Genomic DNA, 20,738 nt, shown 5'->3' with positions numbered 1-20,738 from the left:
AATAAGCATGTATTGGAGAGGTACTTTTTTCTTTTTAACTTAACAAAAATTATTGTTAGCACTACCATGTACTTATACTCCTATCATATTTTTTTTTTATATTCTAGGTGCTGTTTTAGTATTTTTGCCTGGCCTGGCAGAAATCAAAATATTGTACGAACAACTCCAATCAAATGCCTTGTTTAGCAATCGACGCAGCAAACGGTGTGCTCCTCTGCATTCTGAATAGACATGGTGTGCTATATATAAACAATTGTTCATTGTTTCATCTATTTGGTTTCTTTCCTGCAGATGTGTGATCTACCCATTACATTCATCTTTGTCAAATGAAGAGCAACAGGCTGTATTTATAAAACCACCATTAGGGGTTACCAAGATAATTATTTCCACCAATATTGCAGAGACCTCCATCACTATTGATGATATTGTGTATGTGATTGACTCAGGCAAAATGAGGGAGAAGAGGTAATGTATTGCACGATATTGCATATAATTTTTATATTTCTATATATTTCTATATTCAGTTGTTTTATTATAAATAATTTCAAGTCGAAATCCAGATTCAGCCAAAAAAAAACTATTCTATACCTGCATATCCATTATGTGCATAATTTGTATGTGTAAAATTTTAGGTTACATTTTTTTGCATTCTGCAGACAAGTTCCTCTGGCAAAGCTAAATACCAGAATTATTAGTTGTTGGTATGTCATTCATGTCATCGTTTTGTGGAGAGGAAGGAAGTTATGCGAGTTCCAACATCATATCATTTCTAGGACCTTTTTTTTTTTCTTCTATTGATATTGCATCTCAGGATCTGTTATAGCCATGTGGACCCTAAAAAAACATGATCTCTTTTCACATAAAGAGGGTTTTTATTTCTCTAAACCTGAGGTGGGATTTTTAGGGACAGTAAGGCTATAAATACTTTTTGGAATATTTCTTCATTATTGACTAGAAGAAATAAATGTATAGCAGCGTGTTTACAAGCGATGTAATCAATCAAGTGTAGTTGTGTGAATATCTGTCTGAGGGTCCAAAGTGGATCACACTAGAACTAGCCCAGTGTTTCTCAACCTTTTTTCAGTCACAGAACCCTTTAAAAGTATGCAAATTATCAAAGCACCTCAATGTATAAAATGGCGTGGCCCCTTCAAAACATTTTTTAGGGGGACCCCATCCAAAGACAGAGTTCCCCCTTTAAATAAGTACCCCCCCCCTTTCACATCAAAATCCCCTTTTAGATCAGGAGCCCCTCCTTTTACACCAGAGGTCCCCCTCTCACACTAGGAGCCCCACAGCTGTGCTGTGTTTTTTTAGTTTTTGTGCCTAGTGTCCTACTTCTGAAGGTGGTGCTATAACCTAAAGCTCAGAGATTCAAAATCTTTAATTTGGACCAGGACGGTAACATGAGTTTTTAAGGTGAGTAGGAATAGGTTTTGGCATAGAGTTTTAAGTCTATAACAATCAGGAAAATAGGGTTATATCTGGAGCACTGAGATTATTTTCTATTTTCCTTAAGTATAATCCAGATATGTGATTCTTGGGACTGCTTTGTGAAGGGGTTGGTCTCCAAACTCTGAATAAATGTGGTCTCTAATTATGGATGCACCGATACCGTTTTTTCGGTATCGAGTAAGAGTACCGATATTTATATTTCTTATATTACTTCTGCTAGCATGGAGCCAGCTTCCCTGCCGATCCGGAAGCCAGGAGGTGGGCCATTATCGCCACTCGGCTTCCTGATTGCCCGGGAAACCAGCTAAATGCTGTTTGGCTGGCTCAATGCTGATTGGCCAGGAAGCAGACTTCCCAACCAATCAGGAGGCTGGGCGTGGGTAATGCCTTCCTGATTGGCCGGGAAGCCGACTCCATGTTTTCCCGCAGCACTGCCGGTCAGAGGAAATCTCCTTCTGACCAAAAGTTCCGGTATCGGGGAAGGTACTCGCCCAAATACTCGGTGTATACCTATCTCTAATATAGGAGCCAAGATGTCCGGAACTGGGTGTAGAAAAGAGACCTAAACCTATCAGTGCCTAGGCTCTTGTCTGGAGGCATGGAGGAAATGATGGCGGATGCCAGCTTGTCGGGCTTGGGAGGAGTCTTGAACTCTCTCTTGGTCCAAGGGACTTGGACGCCAGAGGAGTCTTGTTGCCTAATCACCATTCTGGAGCTCAGTGTTTTGGTTCATTCTCCAATGGTGGACATAGTTAATGTGGTTGAAAGAACCCACAGGTCGGTCTAGTTCAACCTAGTGTGTGAGCTTAAGACTTTAAGGTCTACAAGGACCCCCAAAACTTTTTCATCACAGATTCTTCTAGAGGGGCTCCTCCCAGTGAGTATTATACAAGCATATTCTTCGCACTCAAGTGCACTGTTGGTGATAAATTAACGCCATTAAATAAATGTTCACCCACTATGCTTTGGCTCTATCCTGAAGTATAGGAGCTTTGCTGATGAGACTATAGGTCCTTGCACTTTATACCTGTTAGCATCTTCTTCTTTTTTATCTAAATGGTCATTCCAGTGATTCTCATTGCACTTAACTGGTCCAGACAGACATGGTATTTGGATCTTGTCAAACTCCTAGAAGATTCTCCGAGGGCTCTTCCAGATTGCCCTGTTCTTCTGTCACAGGGAGCACCTAGGTTCACAGACTGGCTGTTAAAGCCCAGGTCTTGAAGGATAGGGGCTTATCTGGTTTGGTTAACTCTACACTTTTAAGGCTAGGAAGTTGACCTCTCAAGTTCCACCATTTTACCTGGAAGGCATATTTCTCATGGTGTAAGGAAAGGCATTTACACCACAGGAAGTACTTGATGGGACAAAACCTGTCTTCTCCAATCAGGTCTGGGTCAACAGTTGGCCTTGTGGACCATAAAGGGTCAAATCTCCATCCTGGTCATTCTCTTTCAATGACTGCTAGTTTCTCACTTAGTAAAAGCCTTTGTTCAGGGTGTTGCTAACATTGCGCCAGCTGTTTGTTCCCGTGTCACCATGGGATCTTAACCTGTCAAATCTCACTCGCAAAGTCTCCTTTCTTGTCGCCATCACCACAGCACACCATGTCTCCAATTTGGTGGCAGCCTTGACCTGTAAGGAATCTTTTGTTTGTACTACATAGAGACCAGATTGTTCTGATGCCAAAAGATTGTTTCTTTGCAAGGTGGTTTCTCCTTTCCACTTTAACAAGAAGATTGTCCTGCCTTCTCTATGTCCTGCTCCTCGCTATCCCAAGGAGGTCTCCACTGCTGGATGTGGGCATGCTGTCTGAGTCTACTTTTAGGCTTCCGCTTCGTTTAGACTAAGATTCTCTTTTTTTTTTTTCGTTCCCAAGGGCCCCCACAGGGGGCAACCTAATTTTCATCCCACCATCTCCAGGTGGATTTGACAAATCGTCATTCAGGCTTATTGGCTTGAAGGGTTTTTTCACCTTTTTCTGTGACATTTGATTACACACACACACACACACACACACACACACACACACACACCTCTCAGTACTGTACAACGCTTTTAAGTCTTTAACCCTTTTGTTAGGACAGACCGTGTTCAAATGTAGTTTACAACTGATAATGAAAGCCAGCAAGGTAGACACAGTAATTCAAGTAAATATAACACCCCCCTCAACATTACATGGGGGGCTAGGTAGTATTACTTGAAGTCCCAAAGCTCTTAGAGTTTAAGCAGGAATTTATTTATTTTTAAATATTTTTTGTTATGCAATGTGAATGGGAACATGTAACAAATATAAAGTAGGTGTTATCCCAATATGGCTGCAATCGTGAAAGAGAAATAAAGAAAAATGCACTTTAAGGACAAGGTTCCTCCTTTTACTGTCAAAGCACATTCTACTACTTCTGTTAGTGCTTCTTGGGCTTTCTAGCATCTGTTTCTCAGATATGTGAGGCTGCTACCTGTTCTGTTCACAAGTTTGTTTTACCACATAAGAAAATAGTGCCTTACCTGTAAGATCCTTTTCTTGGAGTACATGATGGGACAGAGGTCCCGTCCCTCTGTTCTTATGATCCACTCCTACTATTGCATGCTTACAAAACTGAGGCTTGCTAAAGAGTGGGAGGGGTTATGCAGGACTATCCAACAGCTTTGCTATGCTAGTATAATCTCCTGAAGGGGGCAGCAAAACCCCATGTTCATGAATACCATCCTGTGTCTTGTAATGTACTCCAAGAAAAGGATTTTACAGCTACGCCAAAATCCTATAGGATTCTTTAAATTCTAGACAAAAAAGAGATGAGTGGGAAAGATGGAGGGAATCCAGCCAGACCAGTCCCGTATCATCCAAATGAGCCCTCTGACTCCAAAGGGTTAACTCAAAGAAAGGATTTAAAGTGTGGAGAATGAGCAAATTCAATCCATACGCTCTATACATGCAACAAACTTCTGATATCAGTTATGCAGGTAAACAGTTCTTTGATTCTCAGGATAGTATTTAATTCTGTCACCCATTCTCAGATATGTGAAACCTTGCTCAACTTTGTGTCTAGATAAAATGTAAGACTTTTGCACTTGTCCTTTTCTAGATATGACCCATCAAAAAGTATGGAGAGCCTTGAAGAAACATGGGTATCTAAAGCCAATGCTATTCAGAGGAAAGGAAGAGCTGGCCGTGTGGCCTCAGGTGTATGCTTTCACTTGTTCACCAGCCACCACTATCACCATCAGCTTCTAGATCAACAGCCCCCAGAGATCCATCGTATTCCATTGGAGCAGCTTTGTTTAAGGTATATGCTATATTTGTTAATATTTATACTGTTTGTAATACTTTTTTAATATGTTTTTAATATTTGAACTGAAATATTTGTGCTGTCATTTCAAATGCCCTTCTGAAAATGCCTTGACTGTCGTATTGAAATTCTACAACAACCTGCATACTTGTTCTAGGTTAGTGATTCACTAAGTAGAAAAGTCCCAGACAGTCAGGCAGTTGGCATTTTAGGAGGTCAGAACGGCAGTTAAATGTGTATACAGTAAACTCCCACGAGATGGGTAGGTGCCGGATAACTGTAGTTTCTGGTTGCTTGTTTCCGCTCCTCTGCTTGGTGAGGGGGGGGTTCAATAGCCAGCCTGCTATTGCAAATTGCAGTAGCCAATTACAGACTGGCTATTGAAATCCCGCCCACTGAACAGAGGAGCGGACTTCTTCTCTCTCAGGTCCGCTCCTCTGTTCAGTGGGTGGGCACAGTAGCCAGCCTGCTATTGCAATTGGAAAAAAGCCAATAGCAGGCTAGCTATTGAAACCCATTGTTTACATTCTGCTGCCCACTGCAGAATCTAGGCGCTGGCTAGGAGCAAAATGTAAACAAATAATTTAGTTGGCAACTGAATAAATACATTTAGTTGCTTACAAAATTTTGTAGTCTCCCCATTTGTATAAAAAAATACACTATATTGCCAAACTTATTGGGACGCCTGCCTTTACACGCACATGAACTTTAATGGCATTCCAGTCTTAGTCCGTAGGTTTCAATATTGAGTTGGCACACCCTTTGCCGCTATAACAGCTTCAACTCTTCTGGGAAGGCTGTCCACAAGGTTTAGGAGTGTGTCTATGGGATAGTTTGGCCATTCTTCCAGAAGCACATTTGTGAGGTCAGGTACTGATGGACGAGAAGGCCTGGCTCGCAGTCTCCGCTCTAATTCATCCCAAAGGTGTTCTATCGGGTTGAGGTCAGGACTCTGTGCAGGCCAGTCAAGTTCCTCCACCCCAAACTCACTCATCCATGTCTTTATGGACCTTGCTTTGTGCACTGGTTTGCAGTCATGTTGGAACAGGAAGGGGCCATCCCCAAACTGTTCCCACAAAGTTGGGAGCATGAAATTGGCCAAAATGTCTTGTATGCTGATGCCTTAAGAGTTCCCTTCACTGGAACTAAGGGGCCAAGCCCAACCCCTGAAAAACAACCCCACCCCATAATCCCCCCTCCACCAAACTTTACACTTGGCACAATGCAGTCAGGCAAGTACCATTCTCCTGGCAACTGCCAAACCCAGACATGTCCATCAGATTGCCAGACAGAGAAGTGTGATTCGTCACTCCAGAGAACACGTCTCCACTTCTCTAGAGTCCAGTGGCGGCGTGCTTTACACCACTGCATCCGCCTCTTTGCATTGCACTTGGTGATGTAAGGCTTGGATGTAGCCGCTCGGCCATGGAAACCCATTCCATGAAGCTCTCTGGCATAACAACAGTGCGTAATCTGAAGACCACATGAAGTTTGGAGCTCTGTAGCTATTAACTCTGCAGACAGTTGGCGACTTCTGCGCACTGTGCGCTTCAGCACGTGCTGACCCCGCTCTGTCATTTTAGGTGGCCTACCACTTCGTGGCTGAGTTGCTGTTGTTCCCAGTTGCTCCCACTATGTTATAATACCACTAACAGTTGACCGTGGAATATTTAGTAGCAAGGAAATTTCACGGATGGACTTATTGCACAGGTGGCAACCTATCACGGTACCACGCTTTAATTCACTGAGCTCCTGAGAGCGACCCATTCTTTCACAAATGTTTGCAGAAGCAGTCTGCATGCCTAGGTGCTTGATTTTATACACCTGTGGCCATGGAGGTGATTGGAACACCTTAATCCAATGATTTGGAGGGGTGTTCCAATACTTTTGCCAATATAGTGTATGCATGAGCGCTAAGAAGAAAGACTGTTGTGACTGCTGTACCCCTCCTCCCCCCCTAGGAATCCCTTGATGCTTCTGTAATCCTCTTTGTCGCAGGTGTACACTATAATACGTGTTTATTTGTAAAACAAAGATTATTGCACTGGTGGTTTTCCTGAAACTCAAGTTGGCCATACACCAAAATATTTTTTGTTCAACCTGTGGGCTGAATGAAGAAAATATTAGATTCCTCTATCAATGCTTACAAGTGTTATCAAGGAATCTCCCGCTGTTTGCGTTGTACTCAGACGGCGGCCACCTGCCACTGTCAGTATATCCAAACAGAGCCAGCAGCTCATTGGCTGCCGACTGTTCATTCGAAGATTTTCCGACCGGCTCCTTCAATCAACTGAAACTCGCACTCACTATGCGATTTTCAGTTCTTTGTTTTTATCCAGCCAGAAGCGATGTGATGTAATAGACCAAATATGGTCAGGACCATATTTGGTCAATGACATCTCCTGGGATACCTGCTGACTCATTTGCATTCCGGCAGGCAGTGGGATAGTGGCTGATAAGATGCTGCCAGCATCTTGGCAGCCAATGATGCTGTGCAGCCTGCAGAGCAGGAAGCATCACTACCCCCAATAAATGGGTTCAGCCGCTGGAGCATACAAAGTTCAGGTCGAACCCTTTTACTGAGCTGAACCTCTTCCTTAGTTGTGTGTACTCCTTGCTACATGTACTAAAACACACATTAAGAGTTTGTGTTATTGGTATAACATATTTGATGTGATTTTAATCCTTTGCACAAAATGTTATATGCAAATTTTGGATGCCTATCTGCATTTCAAGTTGACAGTCAACATTCTTTCCATTCCAGAATGTTTTATAATGTGGGGGAAAACGTTTTTTGTTTTTTTGTTTTTTTGCAGCGAGACTTTCTCAATATTTGGTAGACCATTAGGGTCTTAAGTCATTTGTAGGCCTTTGCTGTGCTCCATGTCCTATCAGCATGGAAACACGATAAACAAATATGGCTTTCCATATACATTAAAAAATGTGATTTTAAACAAGTGACACTAGTTGGCACTCTTGTTTACTTTTAATTTTGCAATTTGGTTTAAGTGGGCAGCTAGGATCACAACATGCTCAGGTATTTTCTTTTTGTAGTTGCAGGCTTAAAGTAGAACCAAATTAAGCAAAAATAATTAATTAAAGGTAAGGGTTGTTTTGCTAGAAGAGATGTCCTCTGCCAAAAAACTGTCTCTAGCTGTCTCCTATCAAACTTTCTTTCTGTACATTGCCTGTGGTGCATGTACAGTGAATGGTTCACTCCCAGCTTCATTCCTGCCATCTGCAAAATGTTGAGAATGGAGCCAGGTGCCAGGACATTGCAGCATTGTGCATGCCCAAGTGTTGTGCCATCAGAGAAAATATGCCAGACCCAAGGAAGCCTTGGAGGTGCTGTCAGACAGATCGAAGAGGTGAAACACAGGCCTCATATTGCTGGAAGTAGGGCATACTGAGAAGTCTACCCTAATGTGCAAGTATACTGTGAATGCTTGCACAATATGGCAAATGTTCTGAGGTTTTAGTTCTTCTTTTATTTACATGGACTTGCTCTTCTTCTCCCATGTACTTTTTTGTTTTTTTTATAACCCATTTACTTATTTTTTTATTCTTAGAATAAAGATTTTGGACGTATTTTCTCAGTGCCGTCTAGATACTGTTTTGTCTCGGTTGATTGAACCCCCTTCAGTGGAATCTGTTCAAAATTCCAAGTTACGGCTTCGGGATCTTGGGGCACTTACTATGCAGGAAACTCTCACACCACTAGGTTATCACTTGGCTTCCCTGCCTGTAGACGTGAGGATTGGTAAACTGATGCTCTTTGGTGCCATCTTCTGCTGTCTGGACTCGGCTCTCACTATTGCTGCCAGCCTGGCTTTTAAGTCCCCTTTTGTAAGTTCTTTTAAAATTACATTCTTTCATTTACCTGTGAGTGGCTGTATTTTGGAGTTTAACCCAAATGGGTTGCATAATGCAGTAGCGATTTTTAGGGGAAAATGTGAGGGTACAGTAATTCTTATTACTTTATGGGAGGAGGAATTAAACTTTGAATAAATATAGTAATAACAGCCGGGCAGAGGGCCTGCCATAAAAACCCTAGGGAGAACACTGTACAGTATAGGATTTTAGTAACAATGTCTTTACTGTGTATAGGCATTACAGTATACTGTAGTAGGACATTTTTGTATTGCATATTTTTGCTTGTATAGGATTCAGAAGTACTATTGTGACAAATTTAAGTAGACCTATTTGTCAATATCTGACTTTACATCACTTAGGTGTATCTATAAATGGCCTGTACTGGCATAAGATGAAATAATATGGAGTTTTATATTGATATTGTATTTAGTACTTAATAGATGTAAAGTGGAGGTAGCAGCATGGAATGCTGGAATGTGTAATTGTGCACCTGAATAAGATGGCTGTTTAGGGTATGTTCACATGGGATGAGCTTGAAACCAAATGCTTGATCACACATTGCCATGCATTATTCATATTTGACTGTAAGGGAAAATAAGCAAATGTATCAAATACATTTTGTGCATCAGTGTTTTCACTTTGATTTGTGTTTTAGGTGTGTCCCTGGGATAAAAAGGATGAAGCCAACAAGAAAAAGAAAGAATTTGCTGTAGCAAATAGTGATCATTTGGCTCTTCTTCAAGCATATAAGGTAAATGGTATAGTAAACAACATATACAATATGGCAGTGGTAAGAAAACTGTAAATCACAGCTTACTATAATCTCATTTAAGGATCCCTTTAATATATATATGTATATGGTTTCCATATGTTTAGGGCTGGAGTAACGTCATAAAGGAAAGCCCACGTGCTGGTTTCCAGTATTGCCGGGACAATTTTCTGTCATCAAGAGTAATGCAGGTAGGAGGTGGTGGTAGTTGTTGCTATTATTATGTCTGTGTTTAATTGTATATGTGTGGCTACTCAGGAATATTATGTGTGTGTATATTAGTATGTCAGTTCAACAAATCCTGCTCCAAAAGAGCATTTAAAGAAAAATAAAAAAAGTGTGTGTGTGTGAACTCATTATTCATTTAAAGATTTTATTTATTAACCCTTTCGCTGCCAAGGCCTCAAACGCTTCTAACCTCAGCTGGCCACACCATTTTTGCTCATTTTTACCTTTGTTTTGATTTTTTTATTGCTGCGTTGCAAACCATATATTTTCTGAAAGCACAGGCCCAGAAGAATAAAAAGATTGCGCTACTAATTTTGTAGTGCGATAATTGATCAAATCAATATGAAAACGAAAAAAATACACAATTCAAATCCGTATCGGTGCACAAAAAAAAAATACTTTTCCGACTAAATCTAAAAGATAAAACTGGTATTGAGATAATGAATAACAAATATTTGTAAATTTTAAATTGCGCCTTTTTGCAAAATGCTCCCTTCTGCTAAAGCGACCATGAGCTTATAGCAGAAGGGAGAAAGCCACCAATGTATGGAATACTGATGTGGCCAGTTGGAAACAGTTGTGTACCACCATATGCCATACATCAGTGGCAGGGAAAGGGTTAAATAACATTTGTAGCACTAGCATACTAGAATACCTTATTTTGGGTAGATTAATTCAGCTTAATTTTACATCTTTCTTATGCTGCTATAAGCTACCAGTTCACAGAGGCCTCAGGAAAGGTGACCCGGAGCTCCTGAAGATCTTGCGTCTTATGTTCATTTGAATATTGTTTATCCCATAAAGGGCCTCCATTATGTAATAGACGAAGTTTAAGTGCATTTCAGTAAGCATTATTTTCCATGGAATTCAGAACAGTCAGGTTCTACCAGGAGGTTGAGTCACTGGCAAACAGAAAAATTATAAGGCAGTGCCCGTATAACTCCTCGTCTACCCAGCATTCCTCCATAGTTTTTCTTTTTTTGCTAGCATCCTAGGAGGTTGGTTTCTAAAGCTCTGAGGGGGGAAAAAAATCAAACTGATTTTTTGGTAGTCTTTTTTAACTTAGTAGTATTTTTTCCTTGGCGACTTTGTTCAAGATTTGTGTTTATACCACTTGTGTTCCTTCCTCTGTGACTTCCTCACTACACTGCTGCTTGAGCTGGTCTCTATATTGCAGCTTTCCAGATTGGCAGCATTTCAGCACTACTTTGGAGGCCATATCCAGACACTGCTGGACTAAAGGTGCAGCACTAGCCTGGAATGTAGCCTTCGGGCACTCAGCTCTACATTGTGGTGCTTTCCAGACCTTAGTGTTTTGTATTAGTTGGAAATAGAGTGCTTTTTGGGTTCAGGGCTGTGGCACAGACCCAGGTGTGACCCTGTCTCCTGAAGGCTTACTTGGCGAGTACAGCTGATCAGGTTGAAGCACCAGGAGCTACTTCACTGTTTACACCGTCAGTCATTTCCAATACTGACGTTTTTTACCATGGTAAGGGATGGAGCGCTGGCACCATCTGGTAGGTGGAGTGCTGCGTTCACTATTCAGGCTGCAGGAAGCATCATCCTGATGCTTCTGAAGCACCACATCAGTTTCCGGTCTGTTTCCACTGCCTGCTTACAGTGACTCGGTCACCTCCTGGCTGCTTACAACCCTCATCGGAACCAACTGCCCGGGTTTGTGAGTATCTGCCTAACTTTGGTCCTAGTTGCATTACCACTGCGAGGTCGCAATGTGTCTTTAAGAGACACACAGGACATTTCCACTGCCAAAAGCAACCTCAGCTCATACTCCCCTAGTATTCTCTGGGCATTTATCTGGTATCCCCAGATGGAAACAACACCCTTAATCCGGAACCTGGGACCTCTGTTGTCATAGGATCATCCTCGTCTTGAGTGCACTCTTGCCCCAATGCAGGAAGTTTGTGGCAAGGACAGGAAAATCACGCCCTGCTCCTTCAGCAACCATAAACTTCTGTCAAAAGGGTCTACTAGATTTCATGTCAAACCACTGATCGCAGCCATTGATAGCAAAATGTGAATGCTCGCACCCCTGCCGACAGTGGCCGTAGTGTTCCACAATCTTCTACCTTTCTGCTGCCTCTGTGTCCCCCTCTGATCTATGCTGCTCTTTTGTGCCTCATCGACCTTCATTGTGACTTAAATCTTGGATATAAATCAGCTTTGTGTTCAACAAATGCTTTTGCAAACCCGTTGTTACCTTACAAACATAGCAGTAATATCACCACTGTACTGCACATAACCTGTACAGAGAGCAGAACTGTGGGAGGGTCTAAGAATGCCCATCTGCTACATGCTGCCTGCGGAAAACTACAGGGGTGTGAATAGAAGGCCAATCGCCCTGCACAAGGGGAGAGAGCAGCGGTGACCAGTCTTCATTACAGGAAGCGCCTGCTTAGAAGCAAGTTTCATGCTGGATTACTGCAAAGATCTGGAAGAAATATTCAAAGCACATGAAGATTCAAGTAAGAATACACATGCTTCTTGTATTTAGACAATATTTGCTTATCCCGGACTTCAGTGCATTTTTGAGCATTTCCATTGAAATCTATTGAAGTCTATGGAACCTATGTACTCCTTCCTTTTTTTTTTTTTTTACGTAAAAAAAAAAAAAAAGCGCTACAAAACCGCTAGGTGTGAATGGAACCTTATACGATTTAAGCTGTAATCTTGTAGTAAATCTCTTGCGCAGTGTCTTGCTTCTCCTGGTTAGCATTGCCTTGCTGAATTGATAAATATCTCCAAATGTATTATTACAATCTATAATGTACATAGAAACACCGTTTTTAAAACACTAACACACTTTTATAATTATTTACATCAAACCATTTTTTTTTTAAACATACAATGTCTAAAAAAAATGTACGTGTCTTTCATTTACACATACAATATGTCTACAAAATGTAAACAACTTTACATTCCCGTTAATAAATACAAACACAATATTTATTTTGGAATTTATACATGCTTTAGGAAATAGCTAGTCTGAAGAGACAGTTCACAGAGCTGCTGTCAGATATTGGTTTCGTGCAGGAAGGTCTTCGAGCTAGAGACATTGAGAGGAGATGGGCCCAGAAAGGAGATGGGGTCATGGAAGCTACTGGGGAAGAGGTACGTGAACACTTCATTAGATCTGTCACTTGATTTGTAATTTATATGTAAACCTTTCAGTTGTCAAGCTCTTTTCATTAAAAATTCCATCTGTAAATCTCTTTTACTGCTACTCCACTCTAAAATAAAAAACATTTTAAAAAAAGCTACAGGTGTGTTAGGCACAATCCACAGACCATCACAATAAATGTATGAATAATAAATATCACACAAACAAGCCCACGTGTAAAACAAAAAAATTGGTAGTTATAGTCCGTTTAACCCCTTCATGACTGAGGCGCTTTTTTTCTTTTTTGCAGCCATGTTATATTCCACATTTTAGGCCTGCAAATTACTTAAAACCCCCCAACATTATATATTTTCTGAAAGCCAAGACCCTGTAGAATAGAATGGTGGCAGTTGCAAATTTTTATTTTGCACGATATTAGCGCAACTCCTTATCAAACCCCAACATTTTGTGAACAATCTACTTAAATGCCCCAAAACACAATTAAATACCCATTTTGTTTAATAAAATATGAAAGATGGGGTTACAACGAGTAAATAGATACCCAACATGTCCAGGTTAAAAATTGTGTGTGTCCGTGAAAAGGCGACAAAATTCAGTACCCCAAAAAGTCCATAGACGCTTTAAAAGCCCCCACAGGTCATCAGTTTAGAGATACCCAAAAATACTGGCCCTAGAATTATTGCTCTATGGCGTGCGTGGCGATACCCAACATGTGTAGCGCGTTTGTCGTTTTCATACGTGGGCACACCTGACGCGTGTTTGCGTGAAGACACTCGCAGGGGACTTTAAAAAAAAATTTACATTATTTTTCGATTTATTTTATTTAATGTTCATTTTAAAAACTGTTATTGTTTTTTTTTTTACTTTAATTGCTATCACATAGGGGGGGCTTACAAGCCCCCCATGTGATAAAAGAGTGTGGTGACAGGTACTCTTTAAGGTGATGCTGGGGGTTCAAAAGACCCCCAGTATCACCTTTGTACTCTAAATGAGCTATTGAAGTGCAGATCGCTTCAGGAGCCCAGCACTGACAGCTTTGGGACCGGAAGTGATGCAATCTGCATCACTCCCGGTCCCATAGTACAGAGAGGGAATCGACGAACAGAGGTTCTTCCATCTTCTCCCCAGCATCCTGCCTACACCATAGAAGCCGGGCCCGTAGGAGGGGCAACGGAGCCTGGGAAACACGGCGGGGGTGTCGGTCTGGGCCCTTCACCGGGCCGTAGAAGCGAACTGGTGACAGCTGAGTTGCCAGAATCGCTTCTACTGTAAAGCCAACAGTCGGCTTTACAAGTTTTTAAACTAAGTCCCGGCGGCAAAAGCTGCCGCAAGTCTGTTTAAACAGCCCTGAAGCCAGCGACTTACACTGTATGTCATTTTGCCGTGAAGGGGTTAAATAAAACTCCCATCAGCAAGCAATATTGTAACAGTGCCCAGCATAGAACTACTATGGCAGGTTTAATTATGTTTTTAAAAAGAAAATGCATTGATTTAATGACATTTCAAACTCCGTCAGAAGGAAATTTCAAAAGACCCCACATAAAGGATTATAAAAGTATGGATCGTGTCATGCCCTTATACTTGTCGGAAAACTTTGCCTGACTTTCCCCTGAGATAAGCTGGCGCTTTGAACGGTCAGTGGCCTGTCACTGCCACTCCTCTATTGCCATGAACGGGAACATTGAGAGGTGGTCAGATCCTGAAAGCAAACCAAACTGTTCACTAATGTTTATGGTCAGTATAGACTTAAAATCCGGAATTGTTTTATAGATCAGTAAATGTATTTATTTTTTTTCCCCTTCACCCACTGTTTGCTAACATCCAAAGGCTAAATCATGATCTAATTATACTTACAACTTCCTTTTGTTTGTGGATATTCAATTTTGTACAGGCAAACATAAATGGAGAGAATATAAAGCTGATGTCAGCAATGTTATGTGCAGCGTTGTATCCCAATGTGGTCCAGGTAAGTTATTTATATTTATTTATATTAGGGCTGTTACTGATTTTAAAATTTTCGTGTTCGATTAATCCAAATTTTTTTTAAGCGATTTCATTTCGATTGTTTATAATGCACATACAGATCCAAATACATTGGTCTATACACATACAGCACAGCAATGAAGTAATAAAATGAACTAGGATCACACTAATCCAGCACGGTTTTAATCTCATGTGCCCCACTCAATATGGCCGCCGCTTGAGTGGGGCAACTCAGAATAATAACGTGCTGGATTAGTGTGTTCCTAGTTCATTTTATTGCTTCATTGCTGTGCTGTATCTGTATAGGCCAATGCCTGGGCTGGCGCTCGTGCAGAAAGTTTCTTGGGCAAACTCACCGGCCCAAGTGGCTCCGTCGGCTAACGAAGGGAAGGGGGAGAAGTCCGGTGATGTCACTGACATCGATGTCACCGGACTCCTCCCACCTTCCCTTCGTTAGCCGACAGAGCCACTATCTCGTCACTCTAGTAAGTCGCTAGGATCACAGCTGCGGAAAGGTGTTCTTGACGGCTAGTCAGTATGTGGCCTCAATTAATCCTTTCCAATGGTGTAGCGGAGGAAAGAGGACCCATTACATCATCAACCGTTAATGGTGCAGTAAATAGCTGGGGTTCAACCCGAGAGCTGGTGGTGGTGTATGGTCATTTCCCCCAGCAATAGGGATGGAGTAGTTACAGGTTAGCAGAGTTTAGAACCTTATACGTATTACATGGTTGCAAGTAGTGAGGCCGATATAAGCGGGATATGCACTGTTGGTAGCGGTGGCACTAGGTAGTAACCTCACAGTTCAGAAGTCACCACACGGATCATGAGTTATATCAGTATTAGAGTTATAAATTAGTAGTAATTACACAGTTCAGTAATCCACAGTATAGGGTATAGGCAATAATCATCAATGGTTATCTCCAGGCATTTATAGCATAGTCCAGAATCCACTGTATAACTCATAGGAAATAAGCAGTAGGCTCTATTAGGAGTCCCCACTAGGTGGTGCTGTTCCCTAAGCAATCCCCACCTCTAGTTATAATGATCAGGATAACGTTTTTTAACAGTAGTAGCCTATATATCCAGGCTACTTGCTGTTTTTGGATGTCAGCAGAGTGAGACGGAAACCCACGATGCAGGAGGGGTTGAGCTGGAGACTGAGAGCGGTGTCTTCAATGGTGGAGAGATCCGTGACAGCAGGAGAACCAGCACAGCATGCGACTGGCTGGTATACACTGCACTATAGAAGGACGCCGCACAATAGCTTCCCTGACGGTTTTATCAGAGCGACGGGGAGCGTGGAAAAGACAGGGCCTGTCTCAGACGTGACGCTGGAACGGCGCGCGGTGAGTTTCTTACACCCACTTGGGGACATCGACGTCACCGGACTCCACCCCCCTTCGTTAGCCGACGGAGCCACTTGGGGAAGGGGGAGGAGTCCTTGAACGCAGGAAGCCAGCCGGCTTGCGTTCCAGAGGCTGAACACACTGGAACGCGGAGTTTGTGGTGTGAACCGGTCCTCAGTGCTGAAACAGGTTGGAGGGAGGGGCCCAATCAGTTTGCATTTAGATTAATAAAACTAAGCTGGATTGTACTTTGTGTACAGCTGATTTTCTTTGAATTTGAATAGCATATTGTTGTAGACGAGCCTTGGAAAGCCAGAGGCGTGGCCTTTTTTGTTGCATATTTTTCCTTAAATGCCACCTTAATGTGTACATTTTATTGTTTCTGTGGACTTCCAAAAGTTAAAAAGAAAATGTGTTTGTAATTATCTAAAATTAACGAAGATTTTGGATTTGGACGAATCCGAATAACAAAACAAATTGACTTTCAGACCTGAATCCCGAAGAATTAAATAACGAAAAATCCGAAATGAAACAACCGCTGCTTCTTTTTTTTTTTCTTGCTCTGTAAAGAGCATTGAAAAGAAGACAGCAGAAGAGAAACAAACTCTGCAGGATAGCATGGGGGAAGGGAATAGCCCATAAGATGGAGCGAATTTGCTTAACGAATAATGGTTTCCTTTTTTGTAGGTGAGAACACCAGAAGGAAAATTTCAAATGACAAGATCGGGAGCTGTAAAAATGCATCCAAAAGCAGAGGAGTTGAAATTTGTGACAAAGAATGATGGTTATGTTCACATCCACCCGTCCTCTATAAACTACCAGGTATGTTATTGAACTCAAAGCTTTAATGTCTGCAATGTCCTGTATTATTCTCATAATAGAAAGAGAGAAGAGCATTTCCTGTCAGAAATAATGGGGAAATAAACTGGGGTGTTCTCCACCTCACTGTTTACTCCCCTCACAATGATCTCCTACTACTTCCTGTCTACAATACTGTTGGTTTCCTGTAAACATTTAGCTTTACAATATTACATTAGCACTTCTCTCTCTGTGTTAGCCTTCTAAGGCCCTCATTCAGACGGACTTGACACCACCACCCTCTGAAAAGCAATCCACCGAGGAGTCCACAGAGGGAGTGGAGCGGCAACTGCCCAGTTTTCAGGAGGCAATACTGCTGCCTCCTGAATGCAGTGTTTTGGGGTTTTTTTCATTTTCTATTGACGCACACATGGGCATGCAGTTGTGGCGCGACCCCATTCATTTCAGTTGGCAACGTGCAGCTGGGGGGGGGGGGGGGGGGGGCGCACCCCACAACCGGTAAGCCACACATCAACTGCACAGTTTTATCGCCCTTGTGAATGATGCCTTAGTGTTGTGCGTGCTCCACACCTCCCACCTGGCTCTATCTTTTCTAAGGAGCATGTACACCGATCAGCCATAACTTGCTTGCGCCACATAGACAGACCACACAGTCAAAGAACAGGTGTACAATCAGTCAGAACACACACATGGCACACGATTTACAAGATCACTTATTATTATTGTGTTAAGGGCTTGTTCACACCAAGCGCGGAGCAGATCCGGACCAGAGCAGGTGCAGACCGGATCAAAACTGCATCCAATGTATTCCTATGGTATTTTGACCTCCAGTTCACATCGCAGCGTGCGGATCCAGACCGGATGAAAAAAATGCGGCAAGCCCTATTTTACCTGCTCTGGATCTGGTCTGGAACGCATCAAAAACGCATCTAAAACGCATGCAAGTGCCTGAAAGTCCATGTTAAACTTAAAAAAATGTATTTTATTTTTTTACCAAAACCGGCCCTAAATGCATCCAAAACGCGTCTAAAACGCGGCACAACCCACTACACTGCGTGTGCAGAAACCTGACCGGATCTGGTCTGCATTTGGTGTGAACAAGGCCTAAGTGTTTGTTAGAGTGTGGTGGCCACGTGGTGCAATTTCCATTTCTGCTCTTAACACAGTACTGACATTCTTCCTGAATGCACCCCACTGACAAACCTTCAGCATCAAGCCCTTGCATATAAGGTCCATTTTAAGTCTAACAAAATGGCAACATTTAGACCTTGTAAATATAAAGCCTGTTAGAACAGTTCATGCAATGCATTCACAACATGCAAAGGGCTACAGGAAGACTATAATTTTATACATGGGTATATGAGGTTATGCATGTGTGGGGGTTTAAAATATGGAGAGAGACAATGTAATACTGCGGCCACATACTGATGCATGCCATTTTTGATGGGTTGTGTGATATTGCTATATTACGGAACCTACAATACAGCAGTACAGATGGCCTTGCCATATTATTTCTGCATAATATCCTCCATGCTTGTGATGTCAATGTTTCTACTTTCCTACTGCCACTGTACAGAGCTGTTGGACTATGGCACACCGATAACATTATACAATCCCCTCCAAATTTCTAAAGACTTAATAAAAACAACTCAATACACAGAAATATTATAAAACACTATGGGGGAAATGTATCAAAACTGCAGCAGTTGCGCATGACAACCAATCAGCTTCTATCTTCAATTAGTTCAGTTAAGATTTGAAAATAAAAGAGAGATGCTGATTGGTTACTATGCACAGCTGCTCCAGTTTTGATAAATTCCCCTTTATGAATGTTGAGCCACATAACTAATGACGCGTGCATAAAACCACACCATTCCTAATTGGCTGTTCAAGGAACGAGCAAATCTTGGTAGAATGTTTTTTTAAAAACATGAAAAAATATTATTATTATTATTGTATTTTAATGTAATGGGTTTATGTTTTAGATGCGGAATTTTGATAGTCCATATTTAGTGTATCATGAAAAGGTCAAGACCAGCCGTGTATTTGTGCGAGACTGCAGCATGGTGTCTGTGTACCCCCTAGTTCTGTTTGGTGGTGGCCAAGTAAATGTTGAGCTACGCAAAGGGGATTTTCAAATTTCCATGGATGACGGGTGGATTCGCTTTGTAGCAGCCTCACATCAGGTAAAGTTTTGACAATTTTTGTTCAAATATAAGAAAAGGGACTAAGAACAAGTAATTCAGAACACAGGGACATTCATACTGTATATTAACAACACTGAGAGCACAGAGAAATCCAAGCAGCAAAGGGTTGTATTTACCAGTAGAATTGTATTTCCATTTATTAATTTCTAGATTTAATGGAAAAGTTTTCTAGATTTAATGGAAAAGCGGTCGCACATCTTTTGTCTAAGGAGCACGCTAGAAAACCAGCCAAAAATCGTACGATTTTCGGCTGGTTTGAACGGTGCTCGGGAGACAAATGCCGAACGGGCCGGTGTGCGCACTCGCACACTGCCCGCTCAGCATTGCGGTCATCGCAAGCCCGCCCCTCAGGGGGGCGGGCTTGCGATGATCGAGAGTACGATCTGCCTGTCCAAGATGGCCAGATCGTACGTTTTTTTCAATTCAAGTGTATGGCCACCTTAAGAGTCACTTCTCCCAGGTTGGTGACTTACTGTAGTAGGCAATGAGGCAAGAATAAGAAGACAGCGCTTTTTAGTTTGCACTTTTCAATACCAGGTGAACAATTGCAGTTCTTATATTACTGTCTTGAAAAGTTTTCTTTAAAGTGTCAGACCAAGATCGAATCTGGTTCGCCCGAACATTTCACATTAGCTGTCTGGTCACAGGCTGCCTACCTGCATAAAGATGCATCTATGAATAAAAATCATAATGTACATAATCCGTGCCTTATTTCTTTGAACAGATTGCGGAGCTGGTGAAAGAACTGCGCAGTGAACTAGACCAGCTTTTACAGGATAAAATTAAGAACCCTACAATGGACCTGCGTACCTGCCCACGTGGCTCCCGAATTATTGCCATGATTGTCAAACTGGTGACCACACAGTGATCTGAGATCATATTGAAAGTTGTCCGTGTCCTTTTGCCTCTGCAGATGGATGCTTTATCGGTTATTTATTGTATGTGCAAATATGAAACGGTGGAATGGCTGTAACAAGCTGAGGGATCATTTGACTTTTAGTGAAAAATAAATTATCAAGCCCGCTCAAGTCTATATATAAAACGTTTGTTAAATGGTCAATAATTTTTGCTTCCGGATAAACATATTGTTACACGTTATACTGTATAACTCTAAAATGCCCACACACTAATAGAAGATGGTGGATTGATCTCCTACTAGGAGTTTTTTTTTTTTTAAAGCTAATCTGCCTATAATCATTTAATTGGGATAATAGCTACTCTCATTGCTGGTTAAAGTAATCCAGTCATGAGAGAAATATGTAGACTGCCAATGGTGCCTTCTTTGCAAAATGCCAAAAGGACAAGTCTAAGATTCTGTGACCTATGCCACTTATTTGCTGTGTGCTTGTTCTAGGTGTGTGAGGTATTAAAGGCAGCGACAGTGAAGCACGTTGTTTTATCAGAAGGTAATGGGTCAACATCAGCCATGTCATGATAGGTGCAAAATCCAATTAGAGAGGTTATATTGAACTGCCAGAATATAGATAGTGTGATCATGATGACGAGTCGGTAAATGTGGTCATTTGTGGCCTCTCCTTGGGTAATGAGTAGCCAGATACGTTAAGCTATGACCATAAGCAGATATAGATATCTTACTGCTGCTGTTCCTATACAGACACTGGCAAT

At 41.7% G+C, this 20,738-nt stretch overlaps 1 protein-coding gene across 1 annotated transcript in view; it reads left to right on the top strand.

The window, feature by feature from the left end:
- Positions 1 to 20,124, top strand: part of DHX57 (DExH-box helicase 57) — a 66,240-nt gene extending 46,116 nt beyond the window's left edge. Inside the window, 11 exon segments of the mRNA XM_018569891.1 lie at positions 108 to 204; positions 292 to 465; positions 4,542 to 4,742; positions 8,315 to 8,591; positions 9,274 to 9,369; positions 9,495 to 9,578; positions 12,607 to 12,744; positions 14,646 to 14,720; positions 16,774 to 16,908; positions 18,891 to 19,091; positions 19,837 to 20,124. Coding sequence (XP_018425393.1) covers positions 108 to 204; positions 292 to 465; positions 4,542 to 4,742; positions 8,315 to 8,591; positions 9,274 to 9,369; positions 9,495 to 9,578; positions 12,607 to 12,744; positions 14,646 to 14,720; positions 16,774 to 16,908; positions 18,891 to 19,091; positions 19,837 to 19,980 — 1,622 coding nt within the window. The 3' untranslated portion in view covers positions 19,981 to 20,124.
- Positions 20,125 to 20,738: the final 614 nt, after the last annotated feature.

This window comes from Nanorana parkeri, unplaced genomic scaffold, assembly GCF_000935625.1.
Source record: "Nanorana parkeri isolate BGI_ZX_2015 unplaced genomic scaffold, ASM93562v1 scaffold1417, whole genome shotgun sequence".
Classification (NCBI taxonomy): domain Eukaryota; kingdom Metazoa; phylum Chordata; class Amphibia; order Anura; family Dicroglossidae; genus Nanorana; species Nanorana parkeri.
Note: the sequence above shows the minus strand (reverse complement) of the source record. Positions and strands in the feature narration are given on the sequence as shown.